The sequence below is a fragment of the Vanellus vanellus genome (assembly GCF_965231255.1).
Source record: "Vanellus vanellus genome assembly, chromosome: Z".
Taxonomy (NCBI): Eukaryota; Metazoa; Chordata; class Aves; order Charadriiformes; family Charadriidae; genus Vanellus; species Vanellus vanellus.
The window spans coordinates 75,695,645-75,711,732 of record NC_138908.1 but is presented as its reverse complement, the minus strand read 5'-3'; the positions used below and the strand labels follow the sequence as shown (position 1 = coordinate 75,711,732).

The 16,088-nt window shown below is 42.0% G+C and overlaps 1 protein-coding gene across 2 annotated transcripts; it reads left to right on the top strand.

The window, feature by feature from the left end:
- Positions 1 to 607: 607 nt before the first annotated feature.
- On the top strand, positions 608 to 7,283 carry ESM1 (endothelial cell specific molecule 1; the record flags this gene model as incomplete). Of its 2 annotated transcripts, XM_082497893.1 has the most annotated exons (3): positions 608 to 932; positions 4,914 to 5,069; positions 7,183 to 7,283. In XM_082497893.1, 3 exons carry the CDS (start codon positions 608 to 610, stop codon positions 7,281 to 7,283), a joined length of 582 nt encoding a protein of 193 aa, XP_082354019.1. The 2 variants fall into 2 exon arrangements, with proteins under 2 accessions (XP_082354019.1, XP_082354020.1); XM_082497894.1 differs by lacking the exon at positions 4,914 to 5,069 and having other exon boundaries at positions 632 to 932.
- Between the last annotated feature and the right edge of the window lie 8,805 nt (positions 7,284 to 16,088).

The window sequence follows — 16,088 nt, the reverse complement described above, 5'->3', positions numbered from 1 at the left end:
GTTCCTTAAAGTAACTGTCCACATCCCCTCGAAGGGGAAGGCAAAGATTTATTCTTTTAAAGATTATTCTTTCAGCAGTGAGATGATTCAGTGTGATTTTCTTCTGGCCACATGAGCTGTGTTAGCAGGGCAGAGCTGTCCTGTCAGCAGTGTGCCCAGTGTTAGAGCGATCCCTGTCCTGCAGGAAGGTATGCAACCTACTCTTTTTTTTGTGTGTGTGTGTGTTTTTCTTTTTTTTTTCTTTTTTTTTTTCCTTTGGCAGACGTCCTTGAGCATTTGAGACGGATGTGAGAGAGTTTTTAGTCCTCATGCAAAACAACCAACTAAACATAACAGATTACATCAGCTCAGGCTTTTCAATTCCTGGATGGCAGCAGAGTGCTAATCCAACCTTCATCCTGGATTTCATAAACTGAAACAAGGGAGGCTGGCAGGAGCAGCGCTGCCGGATTGAGGAAGCTGACGACGGTGCAGCATGTGGGCAACACACTGTATAAAGCTCATAAACTTGTAGGCTGATGTGTGCAGCTACCACTTTGGATTCTGTACCGCTGCTTCCCTCGGCACAAGGCACCAGCAGGCTGAGCATTAAAGCCTGCTCTTTGGAATGGAGCGTTTACCCCTGCAAGACATGAAGGGCTTCCTGTTTCTCACACTCCTCCTGATGCCCGCGCACGCTGGAACTGCTTGGAGTGCGAAATACGCAGTAGATTGTCCCGAGCCCTGTGACAGTAACGCATGCAAAAGTACCTTGCGCTGTAAGCGAACAGTGCTGGATGACTGTGGCTGTTGCAGAGTGTGTGCAGCTGCTCTGGGGGAGACTTGCTATCGTACGGTCTCGGGTATGGATGGTGTCAAGTGTGGTCCTGGGCTGAAGTGCCAGTTTTACACAGAGGAGGATGACTTTGGTGATGAATTTGGTATCTGCAAAGGTAACAATATTCACTTTGCATGCACCCATTGTGGCAATTTGGCAGCAACCTACATATAGAGCTTGCCTCCTGCTTGAAAGATCTGAAATGGTATTTTTCCAGCTGAGCCCTTAGACAAGAAGAAAGTGAAAAATACCTGCTGGTATTAAAAGGTGTTACATGTAGGCAGGACAGGGTTATTAATATGAGAATGCTGTTTAGACCTGGGGACGTGTGTGAGGAAATACGGATGTGGTGTGCTCGTAGATGAGATTTTTGATTGGGACTTGGGAGACCCAGGCACTAGTCCTGATCCTTCCGCTGATTTGGTGGGTGGCTTTCTATAAATTGCAAAGACTTTAATCCTGTGAGTCCAACCTTGTCACAGAGTCCCTGCCCCTGCTGGGCTCTCCCTGGGGTGAGGTTCCCTCGGGTACTTCCAGCTGCCTGCCCAGGGACCAGGTGCTCTCTCTGGGGACTGGGAGATGGAGATAACAGCACGGTTTGAGCATCTGGAGACATTGTCGTGTTTAATTCAGTCCTGCCTTTGAGTTACTCAGCTACCCTAGGTATGTGGGCAGGGGAGGCAAACAGAGACCCTCCTGCCTGAAAGACGGGAATGACAGAACAGGAGTTGACTGAGAGATGTGTAGCCAGCCACTATTCTCATGTTATTCCAGGTATGCTGCATGCATAGACTATAATGGCATTTTTCATTTAAGAGCTATCCTCACTCCATGCAAAAAAGAGACTCTTTAAAAGAACAGGCACTATTAAGTTACTAAGAAGAAGGATGATAGTTTTTAAAATAAATAATTTTTAACAAAGGTTTTGCAAAGTATGAATGCAGTGAGTTTTCCTGTGTTCGTGTACCACTCCAGTAAGTAGGTACAGGTATGCCTTTGAATAACTTCCATAAAATGGAGATGTCTTAGCAGTTAAACATCAAGGGTATTAATAGCCTCAGATGAAGCAATGACTTAGGACCAGATGCTGCAAAAATCATTCAGGCTGACTCACATACAGCATACACTTATTTACATCGGTATTTAAAAACAATTTCATGTGCATGTTTGAGGGTGAAACCCAAAATAGTTCTTTTATTTCTAATGACAAGAATTTGCGCATAAAGGTAATATCTTTGGTGCACCCACCAGAAAAGCATTTTACTGACATAGTCGACTGATCTTCAGTTTATTAAAAATTGCTGCAGTGCAAGATGCCACCTATAATTCTTTTACAAGTTCTTTTGAATTATTATATCCTTTTCACTGTCCACATAAGAATTTCTTTGCAATAGCACCCTTCAAATGAGAAAAAAGAAACACTGAGGGACATGAGATCTAAATCCCTGTAGCTGAGTCCCTGAAGCTCTGTAGAAAATGTCAAGTAAAACTTTTTTTTTTCCAGTGAGTCAGTGGAAAAACTCTCATTAATTTCAATAAAGCCATATCTTGACTTAGAGTTGGAAATTAGTATTTAAGGTTTATATTCCCCATATATTTATTTGCACTAAATATTATAGATGTCATTTCTAATTCTTTTTCTTTTTTCATCTCAGTTCTGAGATAGTACAATCTCTCTGTACATATGTGAATTTTATCAGGCAAAGTATGGGGCCAAGTACTGTTATTTTATACATCCATTTCTAGCTATGATACCAGATCTCTCACTCTTTTTAATAACTTCTATGTTTGTAATAATTCACAGAGTTGGGATGGCTAAATTCTCTCTGGTTGCCTATGACTGGTTTACTTTGAATTTGTGGGAAAATGACCTGAACCCACTGTTCTTCAATTTCTTATTGCTAAAATGGGTAAAATATGGACAATATATGTTTCAGAGCAATTTTTTTAGTACTTTTAGTATTATAAATTATATATTAGTGCATCATATTATTTTCAGTAGCAAAGTCATTATTGTTCAAAACAGACTAAGAAATACTGGTGCCCTGCACTTTTGTTAGTAAACACCCTCTAAACCTGAGGTATAACTGTTGCAGTAAAGAACATGCTCTTGCTTTCTTAGATCACTGGGAGCTATTTGCAATTTATTTAGGAGCAGTCTCCTGCTGAAAAACATCGTCTAACAGCAAAACTGACTCAGATCTCATTTTTGTCAAATCTGAAGAGCAGCATTAATGCCAGGATTATTCCACATGGAGCCAAGTGCTTTGGGCTCAGATTTGTTTCCATGCTGTTGTGCACGGCTTTGCATCCCACCTCTCTGGGCTGAGTGGCTGAGCACCTGCAACAGGCAGATTGATGTTCCGTGTGGTGCATGCTCTCAGCTTGTCCCTTAAGGAGGACCGTGCACCCAAAAACTGTTTTGCTTTGGCAGGATTTTATTTTGGTTTTATGTGGACAAACAGCAGATCAAAGAGTGTCCTTGCTTGGGAAGTGGAGTATGGTGAAGCTCAGTGGGAGCCTCCAAGCTTCAGGGATTCACTGTGCCATCCCTAGCAGGGAATTGGTTGATTTTCCAGTGCTTTTCATTTATAAAACATACCCATTGGACATGCAGAGAACTGTAAAATGTTGGTTTCATTTTGGGGCATTAGCCTCATTTTCAGATAGCCTAGGCTGTATAGCAAAACTAAATATTGGTATTGATTAAAGATGAGACTGGACAAACTGAGTAGGATATACCAGTTGTTCAGTGTTATAGGCACAGAAACTATGTCTGGCTCAGGAGGTTCCAGAGCTGAAAATGGGGGAGAATATGAGGGAGGAGGTAGCACTTGTGCTTATCATGGTCATTTTCTTTCTTAAGTGTTTTGTGGGACCCTGGGCTGGATGGATCCTTGGTCTAACCCTCAATGGTCGTTCATCTGCCCTTAGGAGTTGAACTGGAAACACTTCAGGACTTGCTGTTTAAGTTTACCATGCATGCTGGGTTGGCAAGGACAGCCTGGTATAAAGACCTTGCTCCTGGGACTTCCCAAACTTCTCTTGGGATGATCTCTTGTTTGGGGGTTTGGAAAGGGGATGTTGGAGATGGATTTTCCTTTTATCCATCTCCAGCTATGGTTCTGGGAAGGTACCCTGTTCAACTGTAAGGCAGAGGAAGACAAGAACTGTGACTGCAGGTTTAAACCCATTGGGAAGTTATGTGATCCAGTAGGTGATATGTGTCAGCTATGGGATGGGGCAAATCCTCTGCACCTGACAATTTTTTTAAAAAAAAACATTTGGTCCCATCCTGACAGCTGCCCTTTGGTGCTCCTCCAAGAGCTTGCTCAGGGATGGGTGATTTGAATCAGTGCAGTGTCTGACCAGATGCAGTATAACCACACAGCTGTCTTAGTGCCAGTGATCCATTTAGAGAATACTCACTCTTTAGGCTGGAGATGTAGGTGAGCTCTTTGCTGTCTGCCATGGGAAGGCAGACCTTTGCTGTCTGAGAAGCTGTCACACAGAGGAGGGAAGGCACTTCCCCGAGAGCCGGGAGCTTCTCCAGGCTGAGGGTGCATTTGCTGGATAGCTCCTCAGGGTTGAGGAGGCTGCCTCCACTGAGCCCACCTGTGGTGGTCCCGGCCACAAGGTGCCCGGTGCCAGCAAAAGATTGCAGCTCTAAATCATGACAGTGATGTCGGTCAGATAATAACATGCCCAAATAGTGAATTCAGGAACTTTCTTAAGTCTTCTTTTCCAAATCCAATGCTAATCCTTCAACTACATCCTCTATAATTATATACTTGCATATTTATATTGTCTTTAATTTGCATTTTAATACTACAAATGTTTCAGAGAAGGATTATCGATAGTATATTGTAAATAAGTTATAGAAAAAAGAAATTATGTATATCATGTGGGTCAAGGTTTGTTAAAACTGGAAAATTCTTGTAACAAGCAGTCGGCATGCTGAAATCCTGTAGTTAAAGTTTAGCTGACTCCACTCAAAGGTTTTTCACTTTCAAGGATATAAGCAGACCAGCTATTAACAGTGCTGGCAGCTGACTTGGATCACTGAGGACTGCTTTGCTGTATTACTTTTTTTCAGAGTGTCCCTATGGTACCTACGGAATGGAATGCAGGAAAACCTGCAACTGTCCCTCTGGCATCTGTGACAGAGTAACCGGGAAGTGTTTGAAGTTTCCATTTTTTCAACTGTCTGCTTCAAAGCCTCCAAATCGACGAAAAATAGTTTCACACACAGGTAAGACTTCATGGGGCAGCTGATTTTAGCAGAAAACACCTCGTATGTGATCTACTACCACGCTGTATGCTGTACACAAGTGATGCGTACTTTGGTGGAGCTGTGCAAACAGCTAACAACACAAGGTACATTTATTTTCTTGTTGGCAGCTCCCTTAACATAAGACAAGGAACTAGGTGAGCTGTGACACAAGGTAAAAACATTTTGAAATCCTGAGATGGGTGAAACACTTTGCAGCTGTTGTGTGCGCTAGCAGTACAACATCACCTGTGCAATGGGAAGCCATGCTAGGATTTGCATCAGTCAGTTCAGACGCGATGCATGTAGCTGCTTTGTGTACAATAGGATTTCACTAGGTTGCATTTACTACTGTTATCTAATATATGGTAAAAATGATACTTTTTTTTTCCATGAAGACAGAGCTTTATACATTTTCAGATGTCAGTGAACTGTTTTATAAAATATTTTATTGTAGTCATTCATCACAATATATCTGGAATAAGTTCTTACCTTTAAGATTATATCTGACACATATAACAGTTCTTCCCAGTATTAAAAAATGGTGTGTGAGAAACTAGAGCATTCTTGAGGCAGGAAGGAGAGATCATTGAAGGTTTTAAAGTTTGGATTAAAATTTCTTCCCCTTAAGATACTGAAGTATATTTGACTGAACAGTATTTACTCTAAATTTAAATACCAATTAAAATCAATACAAATGTAAAGATTTTAAATAAATATCAGAGATTTAATCCTAGACTTACTGGGAGCTTTTCTAGGATTTCACCCCAAAGTATTTGAATTTTATTTCTCCTCCAACCCCATTTGTGTGCCTTATTTTGATTTTCTCCTATTATATTAAGCTATCTAGAGTTTGCTGACTTAGTACATGAATTATCTTTCCCCCTCTGTTTAGAAAGCAGCAAACTTCTTCAGCTTATGCTCATACCACATGTAAAATGATGTTTAAAAAAACCTTTGCAAGATGGTCCAGTCCTGATCCTTTTTCATTTTTCTATGCGATTGTGCTGTTTTGCCTTTCCAGGTTTTGTTTATTATAAAGGGTGCTAAAATAACATGAAAAAAATAATCCTATCTTGCTTTTTTCTGTATCTAGCCTATATTCCAAATCTTCCCAGGTACTCTGTTTTCATCAGTTCCTCCTCCCCTTTCCTCTCCCTCCCTTGCCTTTGGCCCCAAACCTTCTGCTGCCTCCACGTTTAGCAGCTTGTCTGATTCAAGCCAGGATGAGATCCTGACCCCGCAGAAACAAATGATGTTTTTTACCCATACAAAGGTTTCACACTGATTTTTGTCCTCAAAGTTCTGTCACTGGAAGTAGACCAGGGACATTGTGCATAGTACTGCATGGGATGGTCACATGAGGGTTCATTTAATAGCAGTCTTCAGAGGTAGCATCTAGGACAGATCCTCAGTGAATCAAAACAGCTGTGAATGCTTCTGTATTTTAAACAGGTGCATTTCTGGCCTGTATATTTTATAAAAACATTATGGCTACATATACCCTAGGAAATTTAATGGTACCAGAGCATGTTCCCGTGCATTGCAGCTTGACCACCTTCACGATCAAACAGTAGGGCAGGTGGCCGGCATGCTTTGTCTCAACAAAGCTAGCCTTGCCAAACAACCTCAGCCACAGCTCAGGAATCGGTGTCAGCCAGGGACCATTTCCAGCAGACACACTGGGTATCTTTTACCTTTTTTTTGGAGAGTAAGAGAGTTCAGTGGCATGCACCAGGCTATTCCGTGCCAGCTGGCCTCAGTCAGAGAATAGCTCCAGGCATGTTTAATTTACTGCTGTAGCTATTGAGGATGTGCTGCTTGGTCCCATGTCACACTGGAGTGTTACAGTGAGAACTGGAAACTGGACTCAAATCAGCTGCCTTATGCTTAAACTATTAGAAAATACATCTGGCTTATGCCATAAATTGGCAGAATTTTTACAACTAGATAATTAGAGGCATTCAGGGAGAATCCTGCAAGATCTGTCAACTAAGGTTTTTCTGAAGTGTTCCCAAACCTGCGACATTGCTGCAGGACAATGTTTAATTCTCTCAATTTCATTAAATCCACTTCTATTTTTGTATATTTTCAGAGAACGACATGGCATCAGGGGATGGCAATTCTGTAAAAGAGGAATTTGTTAAGGAGAAAGCTATTCGGTCTCCGGTAATGAAATGGCTAAATCCTCGCTGATACTTACTTACACTCATAAGACTTTCAAGTGAATGCATTTCTCACAGATTACTGAATATGCAACAACACACTTTAAAAAAAAAGTAGATCTATAGCATATGAAAATGTAACCTCTGAAGGCCAATTGTGATTCTGTTCTTCATGAGAAAAATGTTTACTTAAAAATAGACTGTACAGTGTATATGATTTTTGATATTTGTATTGATAAGTATTTGAACAGAGAAAGGTATTGTGGATTCCTGAATGTATAGTAATATTGAAAAAAAACAACATGATCCAACCCTCATCATTTAAATAATGCCAGAGATCAACTCTTGCAGCCTGAGGCCAGAAAAGCTCTCGCTGAATTCAGTGGACAATTTGGGTGAGTGAAACTATTCGTGTGGATCCAACGTGAAAGAAATGCACATCAACAAATCCCAGGATAGAAAGCAACACCCCTGAATTACAAGAATCATAATAACTTGGGAGGAAAACAGCATGAACTAAATAAACCAACATTAGTCATTAGTCATTTTCTGGTTTTTGGAAGCTTGGTGACAATTGCTCAGTGATAAATACACCTTTCTTCAGTAAGAAAACAACCAGCATTTCAGTTTATACATTGTGAATAACGTAGCCAAGACACTGCATATGTATATTGTGTTGAGGTGGATTTCTAAAGTTAAATTCTGTACAGAGAAACAGCAGCTTGGTAGAGTATACAGGTGTGTAGGGGGGACCTGAAACAAAAGAAGCTCCTTAGCAGTATTTAAATATATGTTTCTATAAAGCAGCTACTTTGGTGCCATTAAGGCGATGTCTGCATTTCTTGGGGAAGAGCAGGTCCAATTCCAGAGACCAGCAAACGGACCTTCGTACCATCTTCACTGCTGGTTGCGGCCCAGCTCCAACTCACGGGGAATTTATCTGATCCAGCGCAGGGAAGACTTGGACACTCAGTGAGTGGTAGTACAGCCACATCCTACGCTACTTTGGTGCCCAGTCACTCGTGTCTTACTTACATGAACCAGTGGTCACATTTCAGCCAGGAGAATAACTTACATACATTAGAGTGTTGTAGGAACTGGCAATCCTTCGTTCAGTCCAGACATGGTGATATATTTGTAACATAAAATTCCACACTGAGATGGGTTTGCTAGTGCGTCTGGAAACAACCAGATCCTCAGATAATGGACAGTGATGTAGCTGTGTCAGAGTGAACCTGGATTGCATAAGTTTAGGAACTGCCTCGTAATGCAGAGCACTCGCATTGGAAACGTGGTTTGAATTGAGTATTTCCTTTGAAATCAATGTGAGCTTTGACAGTGACTAGTGAAAGAAGGAGCACACAGTACCACAGCCAAAGTTTGGTGCAGGGTCTGAAAACATACTTTTAAAATTATAAATAATAGAAACTCCAAAACTTTTAGAGTCCAAATCGTGATCCAAAGCCAACGTTGGTGGAAGCAGGCTACTTTCATCTGGGGATGCGGCACTGAATCACGCTGTTCTAGAAAAAAAGGACAAAGACAGCAGTCAGTATGGCAGTCCAGGCCCTCTTACCATGATAATCTGAGACACATAAACATAAATCCCAAACTAGCTTATAACACATTTTAACCTGTATTGAATGTTTAGGTCTGAGAGGGAGCAATATTATCTTGGGCTATTTACAAGAAGTGCGTTGATTCTCATCTACTGATATCAAAAGAAATTTTTTCTTGATTTCAGTGAGAGCAGAATCAAACCCACAGTCCTTCAGCAGACCGAAGAGAATTATTTAAAGAATGTAGTAAATATTTGCGTATATTATTACTATTTTGCTAGAGTGTCATGAATGACATTACAAGTTCTTGAATGTAAATCTAATAAGCTGGTTGGTTTTAAAAAGTATATGATTATTATTGTTCAATAAAAACCAAATGAAAGCACCGATGTCTATTGTGTCTATCTAATAATGACAGAGCAAGACTGCTGGTGACGGCATAGCCTTGGTGCATGCAGACTAGGCACGGTTTTGCTCCCAAATCCACAGAAACAGTTTCACCAGTGCTGAGTGCAGAGGGATGATCACTTCCCTAGTCCTGTTGGCCACACTATTTCTGTTAGAAGCCAGGATGCTGTTGGCGTTCTTGGCCACCTGGGCACACTGCCGGCTCACTTTCAGCCGGTTGTCAAGCAACATCCCCAGGTCCTTCTCCACTGTGCAGCTTTCCAGCCTTGTTGAGTCTCATCCAACTGGACTTGGCCCATCGATCCAGCCTGTCCAGATCCCTCTGTAGAGTCCTCTACCTTCAAGCAGATCCCCCCCCACAACTTGGTGTCATCTGGAAACTTACTGGGGATGCACTTGATCCCTTCCTCCAGATGAAGATATTAAAGAGAACTGTCCCCAATACTGAGCCCTGAGAAACACCACTTGTGACTGGCTGCCAACTGGATTTAATTCCATTCACCACAACTCTTTGGGCCCAGCCATGAAACCAGTTTTTTACCCAGTGAAGAGTATGCCCATCCAAGCCATGAGCAGCTAGTTTCTCCAGGAGAATGATGTGGGAAATGGTGTCAAAGGCTCCACTAAAGTCCAGGTAGACAATCCACTAAGTGGGTCACCTTGTCATAGAAGATGAGGTTAGTCAAGCAGGACCTGCCTTTCCTAAACCCATGCTGGCTGGGCCTGATCACCTGCTTGTTCTGTGTGTGGCATGTGATGGCACTCAAGATGATCTGCTCCATAACCTTCCCCAGCACCGAGGTCAGACTGACAGGCCTGTAGGTCCCCAGATCCTCCTTGTGGCCCTTCTTGCAGACAAACATCATATTTGCTAACCTCCAGTCAATGGGGACCTCCCTGGTTAGCCAGGTTTGCTGATGAATGATGGAAAGTGGGTTGGTGAGCACTTCCGCCAACTCCCTCAGTACCATCAGGTGGATCCCATCCAGCTCTATTGACTTGTATGTGTCTAAGTGGTGTAGCAGGTGGCTAACCATTTCCTCTTGGATTACGGGGGCTTTGTTCTGCCCTCTGTCCCTGTCGTCCAGTTCAGGGGGCTGGGAACCCCGAGAACAACTGGTCTTTAAACTATAAAAGACTGAGGCAAAGAAGGTGTTCAGTACCGCAGCCTTTTCCTCATCCTTGGTCACTGTGTTTCCCCCTACATCCAATAAAGGCTGGAGACTCTCCTTAGCCCTTCTTTTGTTAATGTGTTTATAGAAATATTTTTAATTGTCTTTTACTGCAGTAGCCAGAGCAGATTCTAGCTGAGCTTTGGCTCTTCTAATTTTCTCCCTGCGTAACCTCAAGACATCCTTGTGGTCCTCCTCAGTTGCCTGGCCCTTCTTCCAAAGATCATAAACTCTTTTTTCCCCTGAGTTCCAGCCAAAGCTCTGGCTGGTCTTCTTCCCTGCTGGCTTGTCTTTCGGCACATAGGGACAGTTGCTCCTGTGCCTTTCACGTTTCCTTCTTGAAGAATGCCCACCCTTCCCGGACTCCTTTGCCCTTCAGGACTGCCTCCCAAGGGGTATGCAGTGATGTTCATGGAACCAAAGGCTGCTCACTAGCCTCTCTTTCGTCTTTCTACATTTCCTTTCACATCTCTCCTGACTCTCCACTGCACACTCCAACTCATTTCTCCTATTTTGCACACATAGATTTTCTTTTAGACTTTTTTCTTTTCTTCACCCAACTCTGTGTTCCTGGTGTCCTCTTTTCAGCTGACCTTTCCTTCCCACATCAGCCTGAAGTTAGCTACAGAGGTTCTTCCCTCCTGGGTTAAAAGTCATGAAATGGTTCATGGCACAACGTGCCCCTGTCATCTAGTTTCTAGATGTGTTTTTAGTGGGGTCATATATTATTCCCAGTATGAATATGTTTGGCAAATAGGCCTCATTTCTAGTAGGCAGACTTTATTTTCTCAACTACTAAACAGTAAGCTAGTAATATATGCACCGCCCCTTATTTTATATTTAATGCACAGCAATGCTGATAAGAAGTATGCTCTAATGCAATATTATAGTTTCTATTACAGCCCGTATTATAGGATGCTCCAGACACTATTACAGTTCAAAAAATATACCATCATATGTTTTAGAGTGATGTCTGAAATACACAGAATAAAAAAGTCTGAAATATATTCATAGGTGATTCATCCATGATTCATTTGATGAGTGATAAATATATTTCAAGTGTAGACCAACTTTTAATGAAAAACAGCATTCAACTTCAGCTGTACAAAACATCCTTAATGTACTTTAACATACAATTTCATGACATAGAATCACAGAATCATAGAATTGCTGAGGTTGGAAGGGACCTTTAAGATCATCAGGTCCAACCATTAACCTACCCTGACAAAACCACTTCTAAACCATGTCCCCAAGTACCTCATCTGCTCTTTTTTAAACACCTCCAGGGATGGCGATATAAATATATTCACACAAGTATTGTGAGACATATCACTGCGTAATAACCATAGTGGGATTAACAATATAAATTTGCCACTCTGATCTGCTGGGACATACATATTAAACACACTGAAGTATATGTTTTAAATGAAAATATATTTATTATCACCTCTGTACGTGCTTGCTATCTATTTAAATGGACTGCCAGGTCACAGCAGTGCTTTGAAAGTATTTCCTGACACCTGCAAAGTTGGTAAATATTTCCTGTTTTTGTTGTGTCTGCTGAAAATAGGAATTTTGCAAGTTGGACTGATAACTTGCAAGGCACCACGATCTCCAGTTTGGCAGGTCTTAATGTGGTTTCCACTGGGGTGTGTGACTGTCCGAGGAAACTTAGGCTGACAAACTGGCGTGATCTGGTTTTCTAGCTCTCCCAAAATAGGCACCAGTGCTATTCAAGTGTATTCAATTGTCCGTCTATCTTTTGGGTGGCCACAGACCATGTACAACCCAGACATGTGGCTTAATTTTTGCAGAATGGATGTCTATAGCAATTAAATAGGTGTTAATACAGCAAGACCTCTGAATACTGAAGCATTCCTTCCCATCTCCTGATGGAGCAGCTGCCAGTGACCCCTGTGCATGTGTTGGGTGCCTCGGCTGTGGCTGCTGTGGTTGTGTTGCACCTACGCCTGGAGAGTCTGGCCCTTCTGCAGGCGCCGACTGGAATCCGGCCACATCCCTGGCAGCCCCGTATCCCCAGCACGCCTTCCTGTGGGATTCTCAGGGCAGGCAAAATGCTCCATGTAAACAAACAAACCTGTGTTTGGATGAAGAAAAAGACAGGGATTTCCTTAACTTTATTAATGCACGATGCTCCTGATCCTCTCTGATCCTCTCCCATCCACTGTGCTTCCAAAGTGGCTGCAACTCAGATTCATGTGCTAGCTCACTTCCAACTTGTGAAAGCTATCAAGCAAATATTCAGCTGCAATTAAGGGCAACAGTTGATTACACATGAGATGATCTTCACCATTCTAGTGAGAGACAGGTTAATTTTTCTTGAAATGACATAATTGATGCAGTCTTTTTGCTCTGCAAATGCCGAGCCTATAAAAGTGCTATTTGCTAAATGGGGACAACTGAAATAATATGAATATTACTTGAAAATATCTTTCTTCCTCACAAGAGAAACATCTATTTTTGAAGAACAAATAATGGATTGGAATGCCATTGAAATCCAAACACAATATTAGTATGTTCCTGAAAAAAAAAGGTACAATGCTGGGGGAGAATGCACCAGAGCCCTTGCAGCTGTGTCACACTTTCCTGTTTGTTATTTTTAGTTTTCCATTCCTGCTTTTTATTTTGGGCTTTGCTTTGCTTCCTATGCAGCTTCCCTTTAACTCCTGTATAGCTCTGTCTTACATATTTCAGGCATTTGGCTCCCCCCCCTTTTTTTTTCTTCAAAGGAAACCCAAGCAATGCTGTTCAGTTTCAGGAACTCATGTTTCTCTTGGCAGTGGTTGAGTTCTTGGTTTTCTAAAGGCATTTAGGAAATTTACATTGCTAGTTTTCAGCTTTGAACATGCTCAGGCTTTATAAACATAAGAAAAGAGCATCATACAAGGAAAGCCCTTCAGTATGTCTGGTCTTTGCACCTGGGAAACTGCCACTATCCAGTCCAAGATTAAAGTTTCAGGATGATATTCAATAAAAAAAAGAACAAAATGGGCTCTCCTGAAACACTGTATTATAAAGAAGTCTTTTCTTCCCCCCTTGTCCATATGTTGAAGTATTTGTAATCTTACACAGCCATATAGCTGATCTATAGAACAGGAAATTTTATCACCTCTGAAAACTGTACCACAAATCTCACACTACTGAATGCTTTGCTAGCAGCCTAGGACCTATCTGCACAGAATTACTTAGGAAACTCATCTGATGTTTTAAAAATAGAAACATTTTTTGTGGAAATTTTTATTTCTCCCACAATAAATCTCATTACAGGGGAATGCAATTCATTGCAAGTGTGTATCCAGAGACTCAGAAATCAACAGCCACATGCCCAGTCCAAAAGTTGTTAAAAAACCCAACCCAACCCAAACCCTTTAAAATTTTGAAACAGATGCCATGATTTCTTGGGTCTTGGCTCCCAACTGAGACTGAAAGCTCGAGGCTGCCAGTATTGATACTGCCCAACAGTAAGTACAAAACCAGAGCACACAACAAAGAAGGGTGAACAGCAAAAGCATCTGTTTCCCCTCCCCTAATCCTCCCATCTCCCTACTTTAAAAAGCCTCCTGAAGCTGCTGAAATTTGGCCACTACCATGACAAGGAGCAATGGCTGGCTCCCTCCGGCTAGTGTGAGCGCAGGCATACCCAGCACTGCCAACTGCTGCACCTTTCCACCAACATGCCCGGCTTAACATTGATAAAATGTGTGATGAAAACTGCACACAAATGCCCTGGGCACAAAATTAAGTAATTATCAAGGCAGCATAGGCTATACCTGGGTCCAGATCTTTCCCAGGTCCTGGTGGTGTTCAAGTCTATAGCTAGCTTGGCTCTGCCTCAGATAAGTAGATAGCCATAGTGTGGGGGATGTTTTCTATTGATCCCCAGGGTGGACACAGAGAAAGTAGAAGGTGAGATCAGTTTCAGCCAGCTCAAAGTGGCAAATAGTGGGACAACAGGAACCTGATAACTTCACATAGGAAGTACATGGCATCTGATATCAACCCTAACACTTGGTAAGGTAGAGCTGTCTTCCAGTGCTGCTGCTCACCTCAGTGAAGAGCATAATGTGAGGGGGGAGTAAGAGTGGTCACATCCCGTCAAACTAAAGATCATTCTAGTCCAATAACTTCTTCGTAATGACCTTTAGGTCCCTAACAGCCATGCAAACTGCCGGTCTTCTTCTCAGGATGTCCCCAGGATCTGTCAGGTCTTTCCAGTGACCAGGTCTATCATAACCACCATGGCAGAAGACTGTTCTGGGAAGCACCTGCCAGTGCAGATGGCAGAGATGTTTGTGCTGTGATGCTGAATAGCCCTGAAAGACTCAGCTGTGATTGGAGGGGTTGGGCAGACCCCTGTCTAGTCACTTCATGAACTGGTGGCCCACCTGCAGCTTCTCACACCTTTTGGTCCAAGATAGGATGGTTTCCTTGAAACTCTTTGTTTTCTGTTATCTTAAGTGACTCTTGAAGAAGCACCATCCAACCTCAATCCTTGGCCTGGTGTTGGTTCTCCGAGGTGAGCCACACGAGCCTCCCAGCTGCACACAGCACATTAGCAAATTCAGCTGTGGGGTTTGCATCTGCTCTTTCCCCCTTGCTCTGTCTGGGCAGAGCTCAGCTGGGCAGTAACCCCCACGCAGCTGCCAGAAGGCCTTCACAGGGTTCTGGGTACTCATAAGCCCTTTACAGCTACTTCATTTTATTTTTTTTATTTATTTTAATTCCTTTCCTTAGGCTTTTAACTTTGCGGTAGTGTCAGTAATGGAAAGAAAAGACCAGGCTTAAAGGCTGTTGAAAGGCTGCGTTTCAGGGGCAGGCTGTACTGCTGCAACTGCATGACGTGGCAGTGATTGGAATTAACAGGAGAGGAGAGGGTAAAGACCTTAATTCTCCAATTAAGTCTGAGCCTATAATCAGCTCACGGGCTATACATTGGCCTCTCTTACCATACACAGAATAAGAATTCTTTCTCAGGACGCTTAATTTCCTAGGATCAAAATAAAGTGCCAAAAATAGCTCTCTTGGCCGATTGATGTGAACTACCTGGTGCCACGTGGAAGAGTTTCTGCCTGTTCCATGTGTTTCTATCCTGCAAACTACTGCATTATCAAAGGCCCCAAATGGGTCTTTTTCTTTATTTATGTCTTTAAATGTTTGAATGGAGAGAGTAGTTCTTATCTTTGTGGTATTTCTTCCCCATGTTATATTAAGGTAAGGAGATGCTGAAGAACTAGAAAACAATAGAGAAAGGAAAGAACCATTTCATGTCATATTCAGGAACTCTTTTGTTCGACCAGGACACAAATTATTTCTATATTACATGGGGAATTTGGTGTGGAAAAAAAAAAAATACATAATATATCCACATAAACTGATATTTATTTTATACAGCATCTTCCATTTTCCTTTTCTTTTTGGGTTTGCATATCCCCAAAACTTTTGATCCAATACTGCTTCCAATAAAGGAAATGGGAAATTTTCTGTGACTGGAAAATAAATAAGTAGCACTGCCCGAGGAGTATGAAATTGTGCAGGACTTCATATGCTGTTTACTAGCAGAGCAGGAGTTGCTGCAAGAAATACGAACATAAACCTGGGTTAAATATTCAATGGAGGTAAATGCCCCTGCATTTATCTGTGTTTATTACTTGGATGTTCTTTACTTTCCTGCGTGCA